At 36.1% G+C, this 23753-nt stretch overlaps 1 protein-coding gene across 6 annotated transcripts; it reads left to right on the top strand.

Annotated features, from left to right (window-relative positions):
• Window positions 1-279: 279 nt before the first annotated feature.
• ZNF207 (zinc finger protein 207) lies at window positions 280-15563 on the top strand. Of its 6 annotated transcripts, XM_081220230.1 has the most exons (12): window positions 280-440; window positions 1866-1992; window positions 6184-6322; window positions 7042-7209; window positions 7329-7404; window positions 7922-7969; window positions 9052-9122; window positions 10908-11065; window positions 12472-12564; window positions 13570-13812; window positions 14410-14569; window positions 14712-15563. In XM_081220230.1, exons 1-12 carry the CDS (start codon window positions 400-402, stop codon window positions 14870-14872), a joined length of 1485 nt encoding a protein of 494 aa, XP_081076356.1. In that variant the 5' UTR covers window positions 280-399; the 3' UTR covers window positions 14873-15563. The 6 variants fall into 6 exon arrangements, with proteins under 6 accessions (XP_081076356.1, XP_081076357.1, XP_081076352.1 ...); XM_081220231.1 differs by lacking the exon at window positions 7922-7969 and having other exon boundaries at window positions 282-440; window positions 14712-15456; XM_081220226.1 differs by lacking the exon at window positions 12472-12564 and having other exon boundaries at window positions 284-440; window positions 7039-7209; window positions 14712-15456.
• The last annotated feature ends 8190 nt before the right edge of the window (window positions 15564-23753 follow it).

Genomic DNA, 23753 nt, shown 5'->3' with positions numbered 1-23753 from the left:
GGCTCGAACCCATGTGTCCGGCATTGGCAGGCGGACGCTCAACCACTGCGCCACCAGGGAAGCCCCACCCACTCTTTTACAAAGTAAACCCGGTGTAATTCACACGCACGGGAGAACCCGGACCGGACGCACGGACAAGATGGCAGCCGGCCCTCCGCAGGCGCGAGTGTCCGCCCACTCAGGGCGTAGGCCTCGTCATGTGACCATCCCCTGCCTGGCACCGCCCCCGGTCGCAGTGCCTGACGGGAGGCAGAGCAGCGAGCGAGGGCGTCGGCCATTTTGTGGCTGTTTCCTGTGGGACGCGGTGGCGGCGGTTGGGTCGGGAGAGTGGGAGACTCTTCGGCTAGTTTTTCCTGCTTGTTTTCTCCTCCTTTTTTTTTCTGTTGGTAGAGCGCAGTTATGGGTCGCAAGAAGAAGAAGCAGCTGAAGCCGTGGTGCTGGTATCCTTTGTCGGTTTGAAGTCGAGGCCGAGCGGGGGCGCCGGTTGGTGGTGACTGGGACGGGGAGGCCTGGCTTTGGCCTATGGCGGAGAGTGGGATCTAGGCCTCGGGGTCGGTGGTTTGGTGGCTGGACTCGGATTTGGGAAGGTTTCTCGGAAAATGGGGTCCCTGGGGCGAGAAGCTCTGGCAGTTGTGGGTCGTGGGACTTCGTGACTCAGGAGGGTCTTGGTTTGGTGCGAGCGTTGACCCACGGGGAGGCGGCTTGGACCCCCTTCACCAAGGACAGAGTCCCCTGAGGAGTCTTCTGCCACACTCCGTTGTTTTGGGGACGGTTCAACAAAGGGACTTCCTTCGAGTATAGTACGCTTATTGACTCTGGCGGATCAGGGGGGAGCTTCCGGAGTCGGTCACCCACTTTTTTCTTCTTTTTTTTTTTTTTTTGGTAGAATCGGTGGTTTAGTAAAGGCTTATGTTAGTCAGCCCTGATTTCGACGCCCTCCCCACCCCCAGTTTTTTTTTTTTTGCGGGGGTTTGGGGGGAAGATCTAGCTTCCGCCTCCCACCCACTGACGCCTTAATCTTGGAGAAGCGTTCTCGTACAGGCTGGGGTTTCTTGTTATCTTTTTACTTGTTTTATTGGAGTGAGAAAGTGCCTCTTACTAAGGAAACGTGGCGTCGGTCCCCCCCCCCCCGGAAACGTTAGTAAACTTTACGTTTCAATTGATTTTATTTACTGTCTGGTACCTAAAAACGCTGCATTTATTTATATAATAGTTGAAAATCGGTTACGGATTTTGTAAAGCGCTTTTAGGAAAATCTGACAAGGGAGAGAAGAATTCTCAGTATTATTGACAGAACTTATCTGTGAGTTTAAATACATTTTTGGGCGACAAATTCGTACGGAATTGCAAGCAACTTTGTGGATTGTTCATAGGAAGTTGTCGCAATGAACTTATTTTCAGATTCTAAATAATATAAACATTAAATTTTAAATGTTAGGTAAATTCTTAGTATTTCGATTATTTTTATCTTCTAATTTTTGAAGTTCTGTCCACATTAACTTTGGGTTTTTTTTTTAAACATTTTGAACCCTTCCAGTTCACAGTGTGCATTTGTAAATGTTGAGACACTGAACAAAAGAAAAGTTAATTTCACATAAATCTGTGTGAAACGCGGGAGTTTGACAAAACTATATTGCCTACTGAGATGTGTTTATTTAGGGGTGGTGAAGAGAGATTGTGAGCTTCCAGGACATTGAAAATTCCAAAATTATGTGGCAGGTTAATCCTTAGTTATTATATAAAGTATTGTTGGTTTTAGCTGTTGCCTGTTTTTAATGTTACTACTATTCTCTTTCATTACAGATTTATTTTTTATAGGCAGTGTCATTATTGTGCTATTTTTGTACCTTAACAATAGTGATCAGGTATTGTAATAGAGATTTTGATGATGAGAAGATCCTTATACAGCACCAAAAAGCAAAGCATTTTAAATGTCATATATGTCATAAGAAATTGTATACAGGACCTGGTTTAGCTATTCATTGCATGCAGGTAAGGAGTTTCTTCTATTTAATTTTTGCTCTCTTGTAGTTTGGAAACAACATGGGGAAAAAATCTTGAATTTCTCTGTGATAGCTGTAGAGTTTTTTGTTTGTTTCTTGCAAAAGATTAGATAAGATGGCCAGTCAGCTTTAAAATAGAAAAAAACCCTGTTCTTTAGCCATTGAGAAGATGAACAATTGATTTTTCATGTTTAAAGAGTTTATGCTAGTATTTACCTTTAAATTATTGATAATACCTTTTATCCTAGATTTAGATGGGTGACAATTACGTTGAGATCACGAAGTATTTTGTCAGTACTTGGCTAAGAGAACAAGGATCAGTGATTTAAATTTTGTGCGCAGTCTGACCAAATCCAATCCCATAAGAATTAGTACATAATTAACTGCCATTACTCACTGTCTTTGAACGATTTGTTATAATCTGTTGCCTGGGGCTAGGCTACCGTTTATTCCATGGACCTCTTTTGGAATGGCAGCATGGTGTTTCATTTAGTAATTTCTAGGTTTCTTGAGTTCTTTCACTACTAGGTGGGGAGGGCTTTGTAATTTATATTTTTGAAGATCTAATAAGTACCTTTTTTATTCAACATTATTTCTTCTACTACTTCTACTTTTTCTACTTCTACTGACAGTCCTAGAGCTGCCTGAATTTTTGCCATATTGACTCTAGAGAGATGCGAGATGAGCAAATCCTCATTCATTGGAAACTACTGTTGGTAGGAGGCAGGGAGGTAAATTAAAACAAGATATTGCTTCTCCGAGTTTAAAAATAAGTTTGTAAAGATCTGTTTCACTCCAATTATGTCGCTATAATAGCAATTCAGTATCCATTTAAAAATAGGAGACCCACAATTTTCCACTGTGGTACTAGTTACTTGTGGCTATTTAAACAGAAATTTAAAAATTAAAACTTAAGTTCCTCAGTCACATTATAGTCACATTTCCTGTGCTCAGCCACAAGTGCCTGGTGGATGACTGTTGTATTGGGTAGTACAGACACAGAGCATTACCATCTATCACAAAGTTTCTGTGAGACAGTACTGTACAGTGTTTGAGGCACTGAATATACAGCAGTGAATAAATCGAAGTCATCATTGTGGAGTTTAGATTTACATTGTGGAGGAGAACAGCCTATAAATATTTAATTTTATGCTGATATGTGACAGAGAAAACTAAAAGTAGGTAGGGGGGATAGGGGAGGGCCACAAGGTAGTACAGGCCTGAATGAGAAAGTGACATCTGAACAGAGATCTGAAAGGAGGTGAGGGAGAGATTCCAGGGAACAGCAAATGAAAACCTTCACGTCAGGAGCATTCTCCTATATTGAGGGCAAGGGCAGCAATGTGCTACTTTACATAGGAGGGCTTGCAGGCTATTGTAGGCCATTTTCTTTAATATTGAGTGAAATGGGAGGTTAATTGAGTTGTAACATGCTTTGGCACACTTTTTAAAGAGTCATTTTGGCTGCAGGGTTGAGAGTAGACTGTAGAGTGCAGTAAGACCACTTAGGAGACCAGGCAAGAGGTGATGGTGACAGAATTTGCTGATGAATTAGATGCGGAGTATGAGAAAGTGAGGAGTGGAGGATGTTCTGAAAGTTTTTGGCCTGAGCAGTGTGAAAAGTGAGTTACTGTATTCATTTGGCCCTTGGTGTCCACATCTGCGTATTACTCCGCAATTGAAATGCGGTAAGTTGAATCCACGTGTGCAGACTCCGTGGCTACAGAGGGCTAACTGTACTGCGCCGTTTTATATGAGGGACTTGAGCATCCTTGGTATTGGGGGGGATGGTCCTGGAACCAGTCACGCCTTGACATCGAGGGACGACGGTACTGAAATGTGGAAAGCTGCAGGAAAAACAGGCTTAGGGATGAGGCTATCAAATCATCTTATGTTAATTTTGAGTGTGGGTATGATGTTAGTTTTGAGATTTCGAGAAAGTCTGTGGAATATCCAGATGGAGATGTCGTATAAGCAGTTGAATCTACAGGTCTGCGGTTCAGAGAGGTTGGAGCTGGTGATAGAAATTTGGGGGGATACAGTATAAGGATGGCTGTTTTAAGCCATGATATTACATGTCCTTAGGGAGTAGAATATAGATAGAAAAGTGGTGCCAAGGACACTACCTTGGGTCACTCCCAGCATTTAGAGGTCAGAAGATGAAAAGAAACCAATCAAGACTGAAAAGGTAGGAAACCCAAGAGAGTAGTGCCGTGGAAGCCAAATGAAGTGTTTCAAGGAGTGAGTTGTTTATTTAAGCCAAACGCTGGTGGTAGGTTAGTTAAGCACAGGACTAAGATTGGATTAATCAAAGTAGCGGTCATTGGTTACTTGCCAACAGTGATTTCCTAGAATGAAGAGGATGAAAGGCTGATAGGAATGCTTGCAAGAGAAAATGAGAGGGGAAAGTAGAGGTGCTATTTCGAGGAGTTGTACTACGAAGATTAGTTAAGAAGCTATTAGTAATAATCTTTAATTGACTAAGTGCTTCTGTTTATATGTTCTTCCCATGATTTCACAGCAGCCTGTGAGATAGGCATGGCAGTTAAATCAGACACATGCTGGAGTTTTATAGATTAGATTAGGACGTTAGTAATTTAGATGATTTACATCAATGTTTGCTCCTATCTTTTCAGCCGAGACCATGCTAATTTCTACTATGTAAGACTAAGAAATCTAATTCTGGCTGTAACATAAGGTTGGGAAGATTTTGAGTGAATGGCGTTATTTTTTTCTTCTCTTTCCAATACCTTTTAATTAAGATATTTCTTTCCTTCATTACTTAGAAATGTAGTGAAAACTAGTTAATGTGTATGTGAATGTAATTGTATTTTTTCAGAGAACATATATATGAGTTACTTCATCTGCCTTCATCAAGAGAAGTAACATGTTCCAAAAAATTTCGGAAATGGTGATTGTCACTTATTGAGTAGCTTTATTCATGGATCTTTTAATCACAATAATATAATTTGTGAATTTGATTTGCATATCACTTTTTAAAATCTTTGAGATACTCCTCCAGGAAAATACTTAGTTTTCTTTAATTACCTTTCTATTCTTCCATGAAAGTGTCTTGGAAGGAAAGAAAAATTGAGTATTACTTGGACCAATATATCCAAGTCATTAACCTAAATAAGTGGTTCTCAAACTTGAGTATGCAAAGGAATCACCTTGACGTCTTGTTAGATAGATTTGTGGTTCCACCCAAGAGTTTCTGATTCAGTAGGGCTCAGGTGTGGCCTGATAATTTGCATTTCTTATTTATTTTTAAAAAATTTTTATTGGCGTAGAATTTGCATTTCTAATAAGCTTCCAGGTGAAACTGATATTTTAGGCAAACTACTTTGACATCCTTTAGCCTAAGTTAATACCTTTTGCGGAAGAAACCAAGACCGACAGGGATTTTAGCATATTGGCAAAAGTTATTCGCGTTTGAGGGTTAGAAATGTTTGATCTAGCAAAACCATTACAGTGAAAAAAGGTGCTAGATCACCAGTGTTTTATTTTACAATAAAACCTCTGAAGGACTTCTTTTTGTGATCTGCCAAATAAATTCAGAGATGGAAGGTGACAGGATCACTACTGTGGCAGTGTTAAGCTCTTCAGGTGACTCATTAGTTACGGGTAATGCTAATTGGAAATGTCACTTCTGTGGTTTGTAGCTACTAGCTGTCTCAGGATACATTCTTGGAAAATTTATTTTAATACTTAATTTTAAGACTTCATAAGCTTTACTTAGTTCAGACTTCACACTTCCCTGATTTGAGTAGCACTATTAGTTCATTGTTAATAATTCAAGCAATCAAGGTTATAAGGTAAACTTGAAATTGTTTATTGAGCCCTTGCTATGTGCTTCACATTGCCAAGTGCTTTTTTACATACACAGTATCTTTTTTAATCCTAAAAATGATCCCAGAAGTTAGGTGCTGAATAGGTGAAGTAAACTGAGGCTTAGGTCAAAGAATTTGCCTAATCTTACATAGCTAGTAGGCCATAAAGCTGGGGGTTGAATCCACATAGTCTCACTATGGAACCAGTCATTCTTAACCATTATACTAAGTGGTCTCTGAGTAATTTAAAATTACTCTTTAAAAGACTGTCATGAGGCACTTTTGTCTATCTAATGGAAGGTTTTTGTTTTGTTTGTGTGTGGGTTTTTTGGTTTGTTTTTTAATGTTAGGTGCATAAAGAGACAATAGATGCAGTACCAAATGCAATACCTGGGAGAACAGACATAGAGTTGGAAATATATGGTATGGAAGGTATTCCAGAAAAAGACATGGATGAAAGACGACGACTTCTTGAACAGAAAACACAAGGTAAATGCTAAGATGTATGCTTTTTCTCGATACAGCTTAACTAGTGAGAGTAGTATTACAATATTTTCAAGTATAAATTTAATGGTAGATGTTAGTTCTATTCAGAATTTCAATTTGAGGTTTTTTTTTTTTGTCTTATGTTCAAAGTTAATGTATTTTATTTGTATATGTGGTAGCATTTGGATCATTCCATACATTTTATTATATTTTTACTCATAACTGAATTCCAGGTGGATTTAGCAAGTGTTGAGGCCTTTGAAAAGGAAGGTAGCTTGTTTTGATTTATGAAACCACTAATTGTAAATTTTTTTTAGTGGTGTATTTGACTTGGGATTTGCAGCCCTCTCCTATCCAAATGATAGAAACTTACTAATAAACTATGAAATCTTTTGTTTTGAAAAGCATTCTGGAGAGGTCAGACTAGTTTTCATAGTTTACCTTTTGGAGTGGAATAGAAAGCTGTTTTTTAAAAGTATAACTGCTTTAGGAAAATGTTCTTTACCTGCCATAGAATAGGGAAAGGATGTTAACCTTCTTGCTTAATACATATTGAAAAAACATGTAAAGAGTAAAGAGCAGTGTTAACTGAGTTTTTTTGGAAGAGAAATCTCAGGAGCTAGTTGCACTGAAATAAAAATTTTAAATGTTGAATGTCTTAAACTTGCTTAAGTTTTCTTTTTTTACTCTATGGGAAAAATTAATTTAAACTTTTTTAGCAGAGAGTCAAAAAAAGAAGCAACAAGAGGATTCTGATGAATATGATGATGATGACTCTGCAGCTTCAACTTCATTTCAGCCACAGCCTGTTCAACCTCAACAAGGTTATATCCCCCCAATGGCACAACCAGGACTACCACCAGTTCCAGGAGCACCAGGAATGCCTCCAGGTAGCACATAAGGCTTCTTACAATTTAACATTCTCAGCTCTTTGTTGATACAGTTTAGAAGTATTAATTTTTTCCTCTTAACCCTTTTTTATTTTTTTGGTTGAAATTCTTGTTTGTAGGCATACCTCCATTAATGCCAGGTGTTCCTCCTCTGATGCCAGGAATGCCACCAGTTATGCCAGGAATGCCACCTGGGTAAGAAAACCCTTTTAATTGACTTGTGGGCTTGTGCCTAGTAATGATCTTTTTCAACTTGGGTGTGTTACATCACTTAAATGTTACTTTGCTGTGTTTTTTTTTTTTCTTTTTGCTTCTAAAAGGTATGGGCTCTGTAACTATTAAACTTACCTAATAAAGGGATCTACTAATAAATTTAAGGAATATAAATTTGACTCTGAAGAGCATAGATTTTTTGGGTTTTAGGATGTATGTAGGCAGCCATCTGCTTCAGTTGCATCTGATGTAATTAAAGTAGTTGGTTATAGATTTGAGTTTCTGAGATTCAAAACTGTCCATGACACTTTGTAGTTGTGACAAGAAGCAAACTCTGTAAATGATTTATTTGTCAAGTCATCAAGAACTAAAATGAATATGAGGTGCTCGTGCCCATCACTTTTATTTAAATATTGTTGGATGTGAGAGGTATACAATACACTTTCCCACTGTATTTTGAAAATCAGTTAGATTTTGATTTTGTCATACATTTTCACAGATTGCATCATCAGAGAAAATACACCCAGTCATTTTGCGGTGAAAACATGTAAGCATCTCATTCGTAATGTAATTCAGGAGGTATAATCATAATGTCATTTTTTTGTGTGTTTAATGGTATCTATTAAGTTGACTTCAGAAGTTTTCTAATCTTCCTCACTAAAACTTCTAAACTTTGCAAACTGATTGACACAGCTCTCTTAAAGGAGGGAACTAAAACATCTGTGAGGAAATCGTAATAGACTCATATAAACAAAGCATTTTCTAATTGTGCAGCTGTTTTCCCCAAACTGCTAAGAGTAAGGGGACTTACTAAAAAGGGTTGATATTTAAGAAAGAGTATATATTCCTTTGCCAAATTACGTGCTCTGTTACTATAGAAGGTAATTGATTTTTTCTAATAAAATCTATATATAGAAGTTATTCTGATAAGAATCCTAAATCATTTGTTCACAAACTTATAATTTTTTAAGTGAATTGGACACTGATATTTGAAGGTGAGCTCTTTTAAGGAAAGGAAAACAAATATGGGTTGTGTTTTTAAGTCCTGGTTTAGTGTTAGGAACTTTGTACATGAAAAGTAGGGATTCTGAGTTTACTTTTGATTATCTTTAATTTTGATGGTAGTTTTTCCGTGCCTGTCCAAAACAAATCTTTACTCCACAGAGTACATTCAGTATTTTCTTTTTGAAAAAATCTGATAACTGTAAAATAAAGAGGTTTTTTTTGTTTTGTTTTTTTGATTAATATTCTGTGGATATTTTCCAAGTGAGACAAAAGGTGATTTTGTTTTCCAGTTACGCACGTTTTGGATAAGGCCTCTTGTTTATATTAAGGAGAGTATAATAATTGTTCTCAATGACTTTAAATGTATTAAAATGTTCTGTTAACAAAGACTGAATTTTTTTCCCCTATTTAACTGGTAAACCAAAGAGTTCGCTGGGTTTTAGGGAATTTATTTTGATAGAATTGTTTTAGTGTGTTGTGTGTTCTTTCAGCTTGATTGATTTCAATATTAGGGGTCAAATTCAAGTCTTATCTATTGTTGTTTCAGGCTTTAGCCAAAATATTTTCTAATGTTTTATACTGTTAATTAACTTTAGTTGTCTCTTGAAATTTGCTTTCTAATAGAATGATGCCAATGGGTGGAATGATGCCACCTGGACCGGGAATACCACCTCTGATGCCTGGTATGCCACCAGGTATGAAATGTTAGACAGTTTCCTTTTTAATATGACAGAAGTGCTTTATTTCTTAAGTATTTTAGACAGTTGATTTTGTGGGCATTGGTGCGGGTTTTTTTTTTTTTTTTTTTTGGCGGTACGAGGGCCTCTCACTATTGTGGCTTCTCCCGTTGCGGAGCGCAGGCTCAGCGGCCATGGCTCATGGGCCCAGCCGCTCTGCGGCATGTGGGATCTTCCCGGACTGGGGCACGAACCCATGTCCCCTGCATCGGCAGGCGGACTCTCAACCACTGCGAGGTGCAGTTTTAAAATTGGTGTAATTTTAAAGTTTCTATAGGTTAGTGACTTCTTTTTAAAATTACTGTGAGAAATGTGAGTTCCGAGTTTTGAAATAGATAGTAAAAGTAGTCCTCAAAGCAACCAGAATGAGTCACTGAGCCTGTGACTTAAGAGTGGTTATATCTGTTAGGAATATTTTAGGCAAGTACTGGAGACTCTTAACAAGTAATAGAGAAATCCAACAAACTACTAAACAACGTAGGTATTTATTATCTCACTCAACCTAAAAGTGGTAGACTCAGTGGCTCCAGTGATAACAAGAACCCATACTTTAAAAATTTTGCACTTGCTAACCTTAGCTTTCTCTCTCAAACATGTAACTCAGTAGTTATAAGATCTCAGGCAAGAAAGGGTGCTTTCCTTTTTCTTGTATTAGGGAACAAAGTAACTTTCCCAGAATCTCCTTAGCCTCTTACATATCATCGTCCAGAAGTATGTCTAATGGAGCTTCTAGGTGCAGGGAAGCCTGGGAAATAAAGTATCTTGACTTTTTAGCCTACAGTGTGGGGAAAGGGATTTGGTTAGCCCAGTAAATGTGCCACAGAGGTCTTCATGAGGCTTTCTGAGTCCATTGCCCAGCGTTTTAATCCTAGCAAGTTTGGTTTGCAGTCCATAGCAGTTGCAGATGTACTCAAGTGATAGTTGGTGTAAAAGGAACAGAAAAATAAAGCAGCAGCAAAATTTGAATCATGCCAGTGCAACCATTAATTTATAGGCAACAGCTTCACATACATCATGCTCTGAGGTAATTTTAGGCATTTAAATGAATACAGAAAAATAACCTATGTTCATTTGGTAATGTGAAGTCAGTAAAAGTTTTAATTGAGGAACTTCAAAGAATGCCTAGTGGTATATTTTAGGAAAAATTGTGTATTTAAAGCACACTTAAAGGAATAACTTAGTTTCTGGAATAACTTTTATGGGTATATGACCTATTAACAGTTTTTACTGTAGTTTGCATTAGAGTTCTGGAAACATCTGTCTGTTAGATGATTGAAATAATTCTATGTTTCAGAAATTTGTTGCATCAGTAATATCAATAAGCCTAATTGTTGGCTTTGCCCATATACAGGGTTTCTAGTGGTATCTTTCATGTCCCAAAATTCTGAAGAGACGCAAAGGTGTAGAAAGTTGGAGGCAAAACTGTCCCGGGGGGCAAGTGCCTAAGTACTTGGGCTTCATTGAGTTCAGCAGTCAGTCATCAGTATTGATAACTTTGTATATAGAATCTTTTTGTGTGTGTGTCTGTGCCGCACGGCTTATGAGATCTTGGTTCCCTTACCAGGGATTGATCCCGGGCCATAGCAGTGAAAGCCGAGTCCTAACCACTGGACTGCCAGGGAATTTCCTAGAATCATTTTTAATTTAATTTAGTATGTTTTAATGGCAAAGTTTTGAGGAAGTATTTTTTCTGAACTAAATGTTTCAGCAACTGGGTCCCACTCCAGTATTTCTTCTCTGCAGGTATGCCCCCTCCTGTTCCACGACCTGGAATTCCTCCAATGACTCAAGCACAGGCTGTTTCAGCACCAGGTATTCTTAACAGACCACCTGCACCAACAGCAACAGTTCCAGCTCCACAGCCTCCAGTTACTAAGCCTCTTTTCCCCAGTGCAGGACAGGTAAGGTGAAATTTCTGAAAAAGAGCGTGCTTACATTTAAAGGTAAAGTGGAGTTGTTTACTGAACTCTGAAAATGTCAAGTCATTTTAAAAATTGTAATCTTAATACAATTTATTAACTATACTGAAGAAGTGGCGTTCTCTTCCATTTTTGCACACATTGATTTCCTTATAAAAGGTTGACTGGAACCAGAAAATAGTGTAGTATGTTATTTTTTTGTAGTTGTGAACTCTGGTTATTCTTAGCTTTAGTTAGAAATGAAAATTTAATTTCTGGGAACTTAAATACATAAAAATGTTATGAGGTCCTCCTTTACCTAATGAGCTATGAGTAGAATAAAAACCAAAGTCAAAAAATCCTAAGACCTTAGCAAATAATTTTTGGGCTCTTCCTTTAGAATTGTGACAGACAGTAGTGCCTCACTGTTGCTGGAAGGGCATCATTTAACGTCTTTTGACCTAGTCATACTCATTTCCTACTTGTCCTTTTATTTTTTTTTCTCCCCAGAACTCAGAAGCAAAAAATCCTTCTTTTATATATAGTATGTATATAATGGTTGTTACCTTTGCTTTTCCCCCCAGTTTGTTTCAGAGTTAAGCAGATGTATTTAATTCATTCAGAATTGAGATGCTCAAGATGTATGTTCTTCATTGTTCACCTTAAAATTATCCCTTAGATGTTTTCTTTTTTCAATTTTTTTTCTGTTTGTAGTTGCTAAATTAAAAGCATTACTTTTTTTTTTTTTTTTTTTTTTTTTTTTTGTGGTACGCGGGCCTCTCACTGCTGTGGCCTCTCCCGCTGCGGAGCACAGGCTCCGGACGCGCAGGCCCAGCGGCCATGGCTCACGGGCCCAGCCGCTCCGCGGCATATGGGATCCTCCCAGACCGGGGCACGAACCCGTATCCCCTGCATCGGCAGGCGGACTCTCAACCACTGCGCCACCAGGGAGGCCCTAAAAGCATTACTTTTTAAGTACATTAATTTATGTTTTTGAGGTGGGGGGATTTTGTTTATTGTTTGTTTATTTTGTTTATCCTATTAATAACTTGGCAAAAATTGTAGTTATCGGTGGAGAATTGGATTGAAGTGTCAATAATGCATCATAATTCTCAGTTTAAGGTTTCAGTTTTGAAATATCATAGTGTAAAACATTAGTTTTAGGGGAAAAAACCTGTGGTTAATTAGGTTTATTGGTGTAGAATTTAAAAAGTTTTTTTGAGGCTCATAGTGTCACTCTGTTTATTGTAAATGCATTAACTGCCTGCCTCTAAATATAAAACATTTGATTGCATTGTATTTTGCATTTAGAAAAATGCAATCTATACTGAAAAAAAAGTCTACCACGTGGCTTATTTTCACCCATTTGTTTGGAGACTTTTCATTGTTTCCTTTCTTTTATGCTACAGATGGGGACACCTGTAACAAGCTCAAGTACAGCTTCATCCAATTCAGAAAGTCTCTCTGCGTCTTCTAAAGCTCTGTTTCCTAGCGCAGCACAAGTACGCAGGAAGTTGCAGTTTAAAATTGTTAAAAATGGCTTTATAACTTCATTAACCCTTTGGACCCTACTTTAAAACTAAATCTTTTCCCAAAAATATGTTTAATTTTTTTAAAGTAAAATTAATGGCTTATAAATCAATGATATTTGAAAATTTGAACCACATACTAATAGAAAAAAATATACCCCAAACTCCTATGGTTCTAAAGGGTTAAAAGCATGTAAGCAGTAAATGCATTTTAGTGGCCAATGGTTAGCCTGATGCATGATTAAGCTATTCTGTTTTATGCTGTTTAAAGCATCACATATAATGTAAGGAAATTTAATACTCTGCATTTGGTTCTAAAAGTTGGCCTAGTTTACATGTTTCAGATGTTCAGTGTTATGAAAAGTAACAAATTTATTATTTGGTAACTTTATACTTAAAAGCTTACTAAACCCTTTAGTCCATCATAATAATCTAGCCATTGTTAATTGGGAGGGCATTGTATTACTATATAAAGAATACTTCTGAAGGACATATCTTTAATGTGTCACCATTGGTAGTTATTATTTATGCTATACTTAGTAACTGAAATTTATCCAAACATTTGTATTCTATAATTTCTAACCTTTTTTTTTTTTTGAGCTCCTTGGTAGATTAATTTTAAAAAGGAATTTAGAATGATGATAATAGAAAATTTGCTATTCCATTATATGATAATATCTTCAGTTAGGAATAAATACAAAGCTTTGTAAATTAAGTAATTTCTGGTGAGGAGATAGATGATATCTGAGAAGTTACATAAGCAGTCTAACTTGTTTCTTGTTTCCACTGCTGTGTTTTGGATGTGCATCTTTTGGTATTATGTGTTATCTTGAATTTTGTGGATTGTTCATGATTTTAACTTTGTTTTAAGTTTTGTCCCTTATTGAATGTTAGTGTCTTGTTTTTAAGTTAAGTAGGTAGTAGATGTATTCAGTTTTGGGTTTTGAAGTTTTGTTGATGAAAGATAATGTTTTACAGGCTCAGGCAGCTGTCCAAGGACCTGTTGGTACAGATTTCAAGCCCTTAAATAGTACTCCTGCAACAACTACAGAACCCCCAAAGCCTACATTCCCTGCATATACACAGTCTACAGCTTCAACCACTAGTACAACAAATAGCACTGCAGCTAAACCAGCAGCTTCAATAACAAGTAAGCCTGCTACACTTACGACGACCAGTGCAACCAGTAAGTTGATCCATCCAGATGAGGATATATCGCTGGTAAGTTGTTTACATTTTTTTACTAGCAGAGTTTGATTGAGTACTGTGGTAGCAACTTGTCCATTTGAAAAGTTTTAATTTGAGTACCAGTGGTCTTATGATCTGGTTGAATGCTAAGTGATTTTTACCATTCTGATTTTTAAGAACCACAAAACAAAGTGAATATTGCATGTTTTGATCTTAGATACATCCCCCCTAAGACTGTTTCTAAAAGAAGACAGTAAGTTGGGTTCTTACTCTCTCAAAAATTATTTTTGTTGTTCATAAATTTAACTAATTGAAGAAACAAGTGTGAGATAGAGTCTGTAGGTCCCTTGCAGTCCATATACCTTCTTCATTACACAGTTTCTTGCTGAAGCAATGTATAATTTCTGGAAAGTTGTTCAATATAACGTGCTTCAAATACAAAAATAGGTAAAGTTTTCTTAAGGCATCAAGATTTTAAGTTGGACTGGTTTGTGGGGTGAAAGTAATTGGGATGTAAGGGAACATTTAAAAATTACTCTCACTCTGTAAATATAAAGACTTTAGATGCTTACCTTCATGCTTAACTCTCTGTGTTCAGATGTTTCACATTTCACATATTTTTATTCCTAGGAAGAGAGAAGAGCACAGTTACCTAAGTATCAACGTAATCTTCCTCGACCAGGACAGGCTCCCATTGGTAATCCACCTGTTGGACCAATTGGAGGTATGATGCCACCACAGCCAGGCATCCCACAGCAACAAGGAATGAGACCCCCAATGCCGCCTCATGGTATTCCTCTTTTTACGTTTATTTTATTTAGTGGATTTTCTGAGTGTACACATGAAGCAGATTTATCTGCAAAATGCATTGCATTTAAAAGTACAAGGCACAGACTCAATCTATTTTTTTGTGTTTTAAATGTGTTTTTTAGGTCAGTATGGTGGTCATCATCAAGGCATGCCAGGTTATCTTCCTGGTGCTATGCCGCCATATGGGCAGGGACCGCCAATGGTGCCCCCTTACCAAGGTGGGCCTCCTCGACCTCCGATGGGAATGAGACCTCCTGTAATGTCGCAAGGTGGCCGTTACTGATCTTACTTCATCCAGTCTAATAGGTTTGGAGATTAAACCTTTTCTCAACTTGTGCTGTTTATATAGCCAAGCTTCCGTCAATAAGGCTTCATTGTGACTTTAACAAACATTATCTTCCCACATACCAGGAACTATTGGACATTTATTTTACATGGGAAAGTTTATTTGGAATAATAAAGCAGGAACTTTTCCTGAAGTTGCAATTTATACTGTATGGCTTCTTTTTCATGTTTCATCTAGGTTTTTAGAAGTGAAGTATAGTAAATTTGGTTCGTTATATTGTGAAGGCGCTGGAATTACATGAACATACCACCCTAATAAAGGCAAGTTCTGTAAGCTTATGTTGCTATTTGTAAAGTTATGCCTTCACAGCATTTCAGATGCTGTTGGACTTCATGTCCCCAACCTAGCTTGGTGAGGGCTGTAACTGTCTTCAAGTTACCTGTACATTGGAAGTCTGAATGTGTAACAATATTTAATGTATTTAGAGTTCCTCATGTTTCAGGGTTTAAGTAATCTGACCCACCAAGGTCATGTGACTTTTCTGTACTGTTAAACTTCATTGTAATAAAATGAGAGAAAAATTTATGCCTTTTTTATTCATAACCCAGCTGTGGACCACTGCCTGAAAGGTTTGTACAGATGCATGCCACAGTAGATGTCCACATAATAAAATTCGTAGTTATACCAATGCAGTTTTGATATATCATTGGATTCTGTCTTCGAATTGTAGGTTGTTCCTTAGCTGCATGTTTTAAACTGGACAGTATATGTAGAATTGTATGTTAGTGCTTCAGTTGACAGAAAAACTTAGATATACGTATGAGTCATTACATGGGTATGAAATCTTTGTATTGTGTCACCTTTCCACCCCCTTGGTGTGTCAATATATGTTAGCTATCATAGATATTTGAAATGTAAACCTTAATATTCCTTCCTTCCTGCTGATGTTTAGAGCCTAGTGCCAGACCCATTCATTTCCTTCTGATTATTTTTGAGACTGCGGTACTGTGTGGACCTCAGAAGCTTTTCAGGTGCAAACTTCTAGAAGCTTAGGTGCATGCAGTAATAGCCTTCTGTACTGTTAATGACTGGTATATATTCTAATGTTATTATGAGAATCTAAATGTGCCTCTGTTAAGATGGTTAACAGATGGATTTGAAATTTTTTATTTTATTATGTTCCTGGAAGATTACATTATTTCTTTGATTAAATGGCTGCCTTCTGTTATTATTAAGCCTAAATGGCTTTTTACTGTTAACCTTTTCATCCTTGGAAATTTGAATGTTCAACTGTGTTCTGTGGAGAACTTTGCTGTAGAGATGACTGCTATTATTCAGTATCTTACGTTGCAAGTCTCATATATTAATAGCCTTGTTGACCTCTTTTTGGCATCCATTTTTTTGATCTTCATTTTTGCAGAGTACTTTTATGACTATCAATGATCTGTACAAAGTATAATTATTAATATATTATGAACTCAGGTTTAGTTTTCCTCAATATAAAGTTAAGACAGCTAAGAAAATAACATTTCTTTATAACCTTTATGTGAAGGTGTAGGTATAATGCACAGAATCTGAAGTTTTGTTTAAACAAAAGAAAGCTTTAGCCATATAAGAAAATACTGAAAGATGTTTTAATTATCATAACAGAGTGTATATAAGTGACAAGTAAAAAAAGTCATTCATCTTAAACAAAACATTGTAAGTATTAACAAAGCTGAGTGTTATTTTAAATCTATTTTGCTCCAGTGGTTTTACAGCTCCTGTGCTATTTTTGAGGGTCAAAAAATTTCATAGTTTGAAAAGGCAACATGCATGTATTGCCAAGAATGCATTTCTTCCTGCTGCCAGCAGCCAAGTCTGTACCCCTTTCTCACCAAACGCCTGTCTACGTAAATAGTTTTGAAATTATCATATACTTCTTAGATTTGGCAGCATGTTTATCATACTGCCAAAGAAAGACCTGTGTTGAAAATCTTTTATGGTAAAAATGGCATAATTTAGAATTATTAAATAGGAAATATTCTCCCACACCAAATATCTCTCAAGCATTTCATGTACAGGCTTATCAACAAACTACGAATGGATTATAGCAGTGGGGGAGAGGGATCAGGAAGAGGAAAAAAATGGGTTAGTAATGTTTCAAAAATTATGCAGAGCTTGATTTGCATTTGATGGAAAGAGAACCAATATATTGAGGTTTGTTGCTTTCTGAGGTCAGAAAGGAGAAAATATTGCCACTTTTAAAGAAGTGATAGAATTCTAATTAAAAGTTAATTCAGGGCTTCCCCTGGTGGCGCAGTGGTTGGGAATCCGCCTGCCAATGCAGGGGACATGGGTTCGAGCCCTGGCCCGGGAAGATCCCACATGCCACGGAGCAACTGAGCCTGCACTCTAGAGCCTGTGCTCTGCAACAAGAGAAGCCAAGACGATGAGAAGCCCGCGTACCGCAACGAAGAGTAGCCCCTGCTTGCCTCAACTAGAGAAAGCCCATGAGCAGCAACAAAGACCCAATACAGCCAAAAATAAAAACAAATTAATAAATAAATTTATTTAAAAATAAATAAATAAATAAAAGTTAATTCAAAATGTTATGCACAACACTTAGGCACATCATTCATCTCCTCTTGTATTTTGTAGGTATATGGCTCAGATGGTGCCCATTTGGTATATTTAATGTGTAATTTGTGCATGCATCAGAGCGTAATTAAGCTTCTAGAAAATATCTTTTACCTAATTGCTTCTGGGGTCCATGATGTGGTTAAATCACGAGTGGAACAAATTATGTTGAAATAATTAACTCTGACTTAACGCTTTCTTAAAGAATAGATGGAGTTGAGTTGAAATAAACTTCATCTGCCCTCACAGAAGACAGCTTTGGGGACTTGGTATATACCGGCAGGCATTGTGATTGCCATAATTTAGGAAGTTGTAAGATTAATGGGGCTGCCAGTTTTGGCTCTACCTTATATCCACTGTTACCACTTTCTTTAAAAAAACAAAAACGATTTTTGTCTGGCACTAGTTTCTATTGTGTGTATGACAGTAACAAGACCAGCAGGTGAGGATCAACTTTTGAGTGACTGCTGGATATCATTTGATTTGAATACTTACTATTTTAGCAATCTTTCACACTTTTACTGTTAGGAATGGGGTAAATATTCTTTGAGCACTCCTGTTCCACTGATCAAGTCACATACTGAACTTAAACTCAGTTTAATTAAATTTAGTTATTTGCAGGGGTGGGCGAGATTCCCAGTAAAAGTATGGGCTCAGAGTGGAATTATAATGGACAGTAGATTTTTTTTTTTTTTAAGAGCTACTCTTTTTTCCTTTGCTTGCTTGATCATTGGGATTTTTTTTAATGCATGTCTTAAATAAATTGGGTAATGTTTTTCTAAAATTAAAATTTTCTTCTTCCTATAGCCCTGCCATAGGACAGGCTGAGGCTGAGTCTCAGTGTTGCCCTGTTCACTCTGAGGCAAGTGGGATTTATTTTATTCCTTATAGGGGCTTTCACAGCTTTATGGCTGTTGGATATTCATGTCCCCAAACTTGCAGCAAGTTTGGTGAAGGCCCCTAAATTTAATTAAATTTAGGATTTTTATACTCTTTTGGCAGAGAAGGCTCTATATTAATATTCACGTTTGACTGTGGTGTTAATAAACAGAAAAAAGTATTTGACATATGTAATTTTACGTAATTAACTTTGTGTTACATAATATTTAACAGCCTCAGTAAAGCTGGTGTTATTTATATTGAACTTGAGTAAATTGACAAAATTTGACGTTCTTGATTTGGAGGCATGAAATGTTTCATTCAAATTTTCCCTTTCACTTTTAGGAAAATCTTACTGGTTATTTTCTCCTCAAACTATTAAATTTAACCTCAAGGATAATAATCATTGGAAATGCCACTGGATACTGAAATCTGCATTTTTAATCCCAAAGTTATGCATTGAACGTTAAGGTTGAAAGGTCATCTGGAAATACTTGTGATTTTTAATATTTCCAAATCTCACCACATTAGAGCAAATGTTAATGTAGAGCCCTGTGAAAAGTGGGAAGATGGTGTGTATGTGTGGTATGTATGCGTATACACTACACATTTGATATAATAAGAGTCTGGGTATTACACACGTATCAGTATGGATGGATTACAAATTTTCAGGCAGCCAAAAACTGAAATTGTTTCACATAGTAAAGTTTAGTATATTGAATTGTGGTTTTGGAATGATTATTTTGAGTTTCATTTTTATCCTTACTGAACAATATTTGATGCAATATGCACACATGAAAAACATCCGTGTTTGTTTCCAACTAAAAATTGCTTTTATTTGGTGGAAAAAGTTGTGTTTATGTGTGTATGTTGTAGTGGGCAAGTAACGGGGGAACTGGAAGAGAGGCCAAAACATTAACTTGGATTACTTTTGTTCCTTCCCGTGTTAAAGCCACTGTTTTATGCAGATAGCATTTTCCTCTGAACAGTAACAGTTCACTTACAGTACAATGTTTAGCAAACCCAGGCTTGTGTTTCTCTGTGGTTTTAATTCTTGGGAGCATAAAGAAGAAATATGAATTAAATGAATTCCAAATTTTCACCTCTGTAATTAGAATATAAGCTTTTCTCTGTAACTGAATCATGGAAAAAAGATATTGTTTGAAAAAAAGAATTGTGTCACAACAAAAAAATTCCACTGGAATATTTTACTACCTGCTCAATAACTGCATCTTTTAAGACTCCTCAGCTGGAGTTGTTTTCTATTGCATCCATCATTCCCCAATATACTGAAATATTCAAGAGTGAAGTTGCTTGTCCTAATTCTAATAGTGATCATTGAAATAATTATAATTGAAATACCCTCTTAAATGCTTGAGTACTGGGGTGGGAGGGATTTTCTAAGGGTGACATAATTTGTTGAAGGTGATACAGATATCTAAGATGTAGGTTCTTCAATCTTTGTAGTCCTCTGACTCAGACAAATACAGTTTTGAGAATTACTTAACTTTCAGGTATCTATTATATCCACAGGTAAAACTTGGTAAATTACTGAAAGGAAATGTTGAAGTCACTTCTTTACTGAGATGAAATTTTGTTTAAGTAAACTGACACTTGTATCAGTTCGGGGATTTTTTAAAAAGTAGTAAACATGTTCCCTGAAATTTTGTGTAAATCAAGTATGTCTTTTTTTAAAGGCGGTATTTATCTACCTTATTGAATAACCTTTGTATGTTATTCCAAAATGAAACTGGTTTTCTTACTCTTTTATGGAAATCTTCTAAAAGAAGAGATTCATTATAAGACTATTGACTATAAGGCAGAGTTTTGTAAGTAAACATTCTCCCACTTCTGCTGGTTATCTCATGATTTGAATATTAGTATAGGTTACTCCTTTTTAGCCTTCTTTCTCAGTATTTTGTTTTCTGTCATCTGAATCATTTTAATAAATGATCTTTTGTTTTAATAGTATAGCAATCATCTGATATTTCTTGGCAAAATAAGCAGCTACTTTAATGATGTTATATATAGTGTCATGCACATAGTGGATATTCATAATTTTGTAATAAATGTTGAATTTCAGAACTATACTTTTAATATCTTGGCTCTTAGGCATCCCCTGTTATGAACCTAATTCAAACTAATACATAGCAAATGGGGAAAGCAGGACCTCAGTTTGAGCTCCCTAATACTTTAAGTATCTCCAACATTTCCAAGTGTTTTCATGTTCTTACTTGGCATTTTTGTAGGAAAATAAGTTTGAAAGTATCATTTTTTAAAAAACTAGATTTCTTCAGTAAGGCTCAGAGGAGAATTGCTTTTTATAAGCATTGTTTTTCTTGCTGTGGACTTCATACATTTTTGCATAATAATTTGGCCATAAAAGAAAGCTTTTCATTTTCTTCCCAACTCTGGAAAAATAATAGCTTGAAACTGTATTAGTTTGAAATTTTTGAACCATCTCTCTTTAAGTCTATTCAACTAATCTGATGTATATTCTCAGGGGAAATTACATTTTAGGAGTCAGGATATAGAAATCATATTAAGGCAGAAATTGGAGACCCAAAGGAGATCTTCACTGAAGCTAATTTGAACTATTTCTATTTGAAGCAAATTGAACACTGTATTATAAATGAAGACTGGTTCATGGTTAGGTTCTTTAGGAGGCAAATAATCAGCTTTATCATGAGAATATATGTTTGTGTATATGTTGTAATTTTGGGCACATTAACTACAGAGAAGATACATGTGAGTAAACTGTTTTAACTATTGATTACTTGGACCCCAGCCATTAATTCCAAATGCTGTAATGGTATGTAAGGTTGTAATACGGCACAGTTTCAGTAATGTGCTGTGTGTTTGGTCGGGTTTGTGTAATGCTTTGTTTGTAAAAAAGGGGAAGTCCTTTATTGGAATTCTCCAGGCCTTTTGGCATTCTTACTGTGTCTGTTTTTTTTTTTTTTTTTTTTTTTACCATTATTATAGTTAAGAAACGTATGCCTTCATTTTTGTTTAAATGTGAGGAACTGGCAGTGAAATTCATTGATGCTCAACTTGGATAAAAATGAAGAATGTTGTTTGCCCAGCTTACTACACACAAACCAGTAGTGATTTGGGTGAGAGGCCATTGTACAGTATTGTTAGACTTTTAAGAACCTTAAATGTAATGAAAGGTAATAGTATTTTGGTCTTGGTTTACATTTGTTATGCAAGATTTCATCAAATCATTTATTATAATGTAGCTCATTCTTAATATTTTTATTTATAAATAATTTGGCAATCAGATGAAAATAAACAAGGTTTGCCACGTCATTTTCCAGTTTCTACTAATAAAACAAGTCTGCTTAACTACGCAAGTGGACCAAGGGAAACGTTATTAAAAATTTCTGTAAGTTTGAGTTAGGAAAACATGGGAGATTTAGTTACTGAGCATACCCTGCCTTTTAGCTATTAGCTTGTTAGTGTACTTCTAGGAGAAGCAATAGAATGTACTTTTTAGCCCATGCTTTTAAAATTGAAAACCTTTAATATATGGAAATGAAGTCAAGTATTTTAGAAGTTGAATTTAAAATATTAGAAATTACTTGTTTCTGTGGGATGTGTCTACATGTACTTAAAGTAGAAATTATCATGCAGAGATTTTTTTTCCTAGATATATGTACCCCCCTCTCCTTTTAGAGTAATCCATATCTTTATAGTACACATACTGGAATATATAATTTATTTAAATTGAGAGGTGTCCAAGGGATATACAGTATTATTAACTGATTCTCATAAGGTCACTCTAAATTTAGTAGCCAATATAAGGTACTTTTTGTAAGACAGGGAAATTTTTTTTAATGTAGTAATGTCAGGCTCTGAGGAAATTTTATGCACATTGACTTTTTAAGCTATGAATTGAACTCCTTAGTTTAATACAATTTGTGTTTTTGTTAACTAGCAGCAGAATTTCAGCATTTGCTACTTACTGGTAGAGAAGAAAAATCCCACAGCCCTGCCAGTACAGGTTAGTTTAATCTGTAAGTACCTGATGTTCCTATTTTTTTCAAACATATCCATATAACCCACACCAGGAAGAAAGCTGTGCAGTTACTTAAATGTGAGTATGACATTGGACACTTCTTAAACACTCAGTACTTGGGCCAAAGTAGCTCTAGGTTTGCTCACCTTAGTTGTAATAAAGGTGTAATACTGCTCCTTTATTATTGGGTTACGGTTAAACCTAAATAGATATGTTGTACATAGAAGGAAGACTGAAAGTTTTAATTGGCTATATGCTCATGTTGGTATATGGAGTGCAGGGGGTTTGGGTCCAGGGTCTCCTACTTAAGCCACTCCTTGGTACTCATACTTACCTTTTAACTTTTTACAGTATGAATCAACAGATAAAAAGTCAAGTTTCCTCACCTCTAGTAGCGATAAATGGTGTGCAGTCGTATGCCAGAATATATTTTTATACTGCTTTTTTGTTCTTAGATGTTTTTAGTAACTCTTGCTGTAAGTACTAATTTTGTTCATCCTTTTTGTAAACTATAACCTGTTGGTGCACCACCACTGTGGGTTCATTTTAATTTGAACTAAGAAGAACCTTTTTAATATTCAGATGAAAGCTGACTACCCATCAAGAAATCTAGACACATTCTTTGTGTATTCCTTTTGAGGAGCAGTGAGGACATAACAGGTTATGAAAGTTTTTATTAGTTTCATTGGTTCTACCAGCGTTCATTGTTGTCTTGAACCATCCTTCAGAGATTTTCTTTAACCTTTAAATATTGTGCTCTTATGTTGATAAAAATTTTAAATACTGAGGAAAGAAGAAGAAAGTATACAATTTAGTTTATACAAGCCTACCTGAACCATTCTGCTATTCTGTATGGCTTCCTCTTCACCTTAAGTGTAATGTTGTATAATGTGAGTCTGACCGTACAACTACTGATTTTTTTACTCCTATTAAACTGGGATGGTGATAAAGACCTTGATTTATCAACCGATAATAAAATATATTTTATAAGATGTCCACTTGTTTTTTAACATATAAAATTGCCTAAGGGCTTAAGTTTCATTGCCTTTCACAGTTTAATCTGTATAAGAAATGGCGTAGATACAGTGGAAATGGTTTTCCTTAAAACCATCTCTTTAAAGCTGCTTTTCTGGTGAGTACTATTTTATACTTTCATATATCACTATTTTTCCATTTAAATTTAACTTAAGTTGGACACTTTGATCAAAGTGTATGAGTTTCTACACTCTATTACCTGAATCGAGAATGTTAAAAAGGTGATTATTTTACCTCCTGATGTTTCTCTAATAATTGGGGCTCACTTTTTTCCTGACCTTCAGTTAATAGACTATATAACTGCAAAAACTTTAACATGTAAAT

Source organism: Mesoplodon bidens, assembly GCF_964165515.1.
Source record: "Mesoplodon bidens genome assembly, chromosome: 19".
In the NCBI taxonomy this organism is placed as follows: Eukaryota; Metazoa; Chordata; class Mammalia; order Artiodactyla; family Ziphiidae; genus Mesoplodon; species Mesoplodon bidens.
The sequence above is the reverse complement of the archived record's forward strand: the minus strand, read 5'-3'. Positions and strand labels throughout refer to the sequence as shown.

Coding starts and splice junctions, on each gene's coding strand:
- ZNF207 (XM_081220230.1), top strand. CDS start 400: ATGGGTCGCAAGAAGAAGAAGCAGCTGAAGCCGTGGTGCTG. Junction 7,210..7,328: donor AGCACCAGGAATGCCTCCAG/GTAGCACATAAG, acceptor TCTTGTTTGTAG/GCATACCTCCATTAATGCCA. Junction 7,405..7,921: donor ATGCCAGGAATGCCACCTGG/GTAAGAAAACCC, acceptor ACATTTTCACAG/ATTGCATCATCAGAGAAAAT.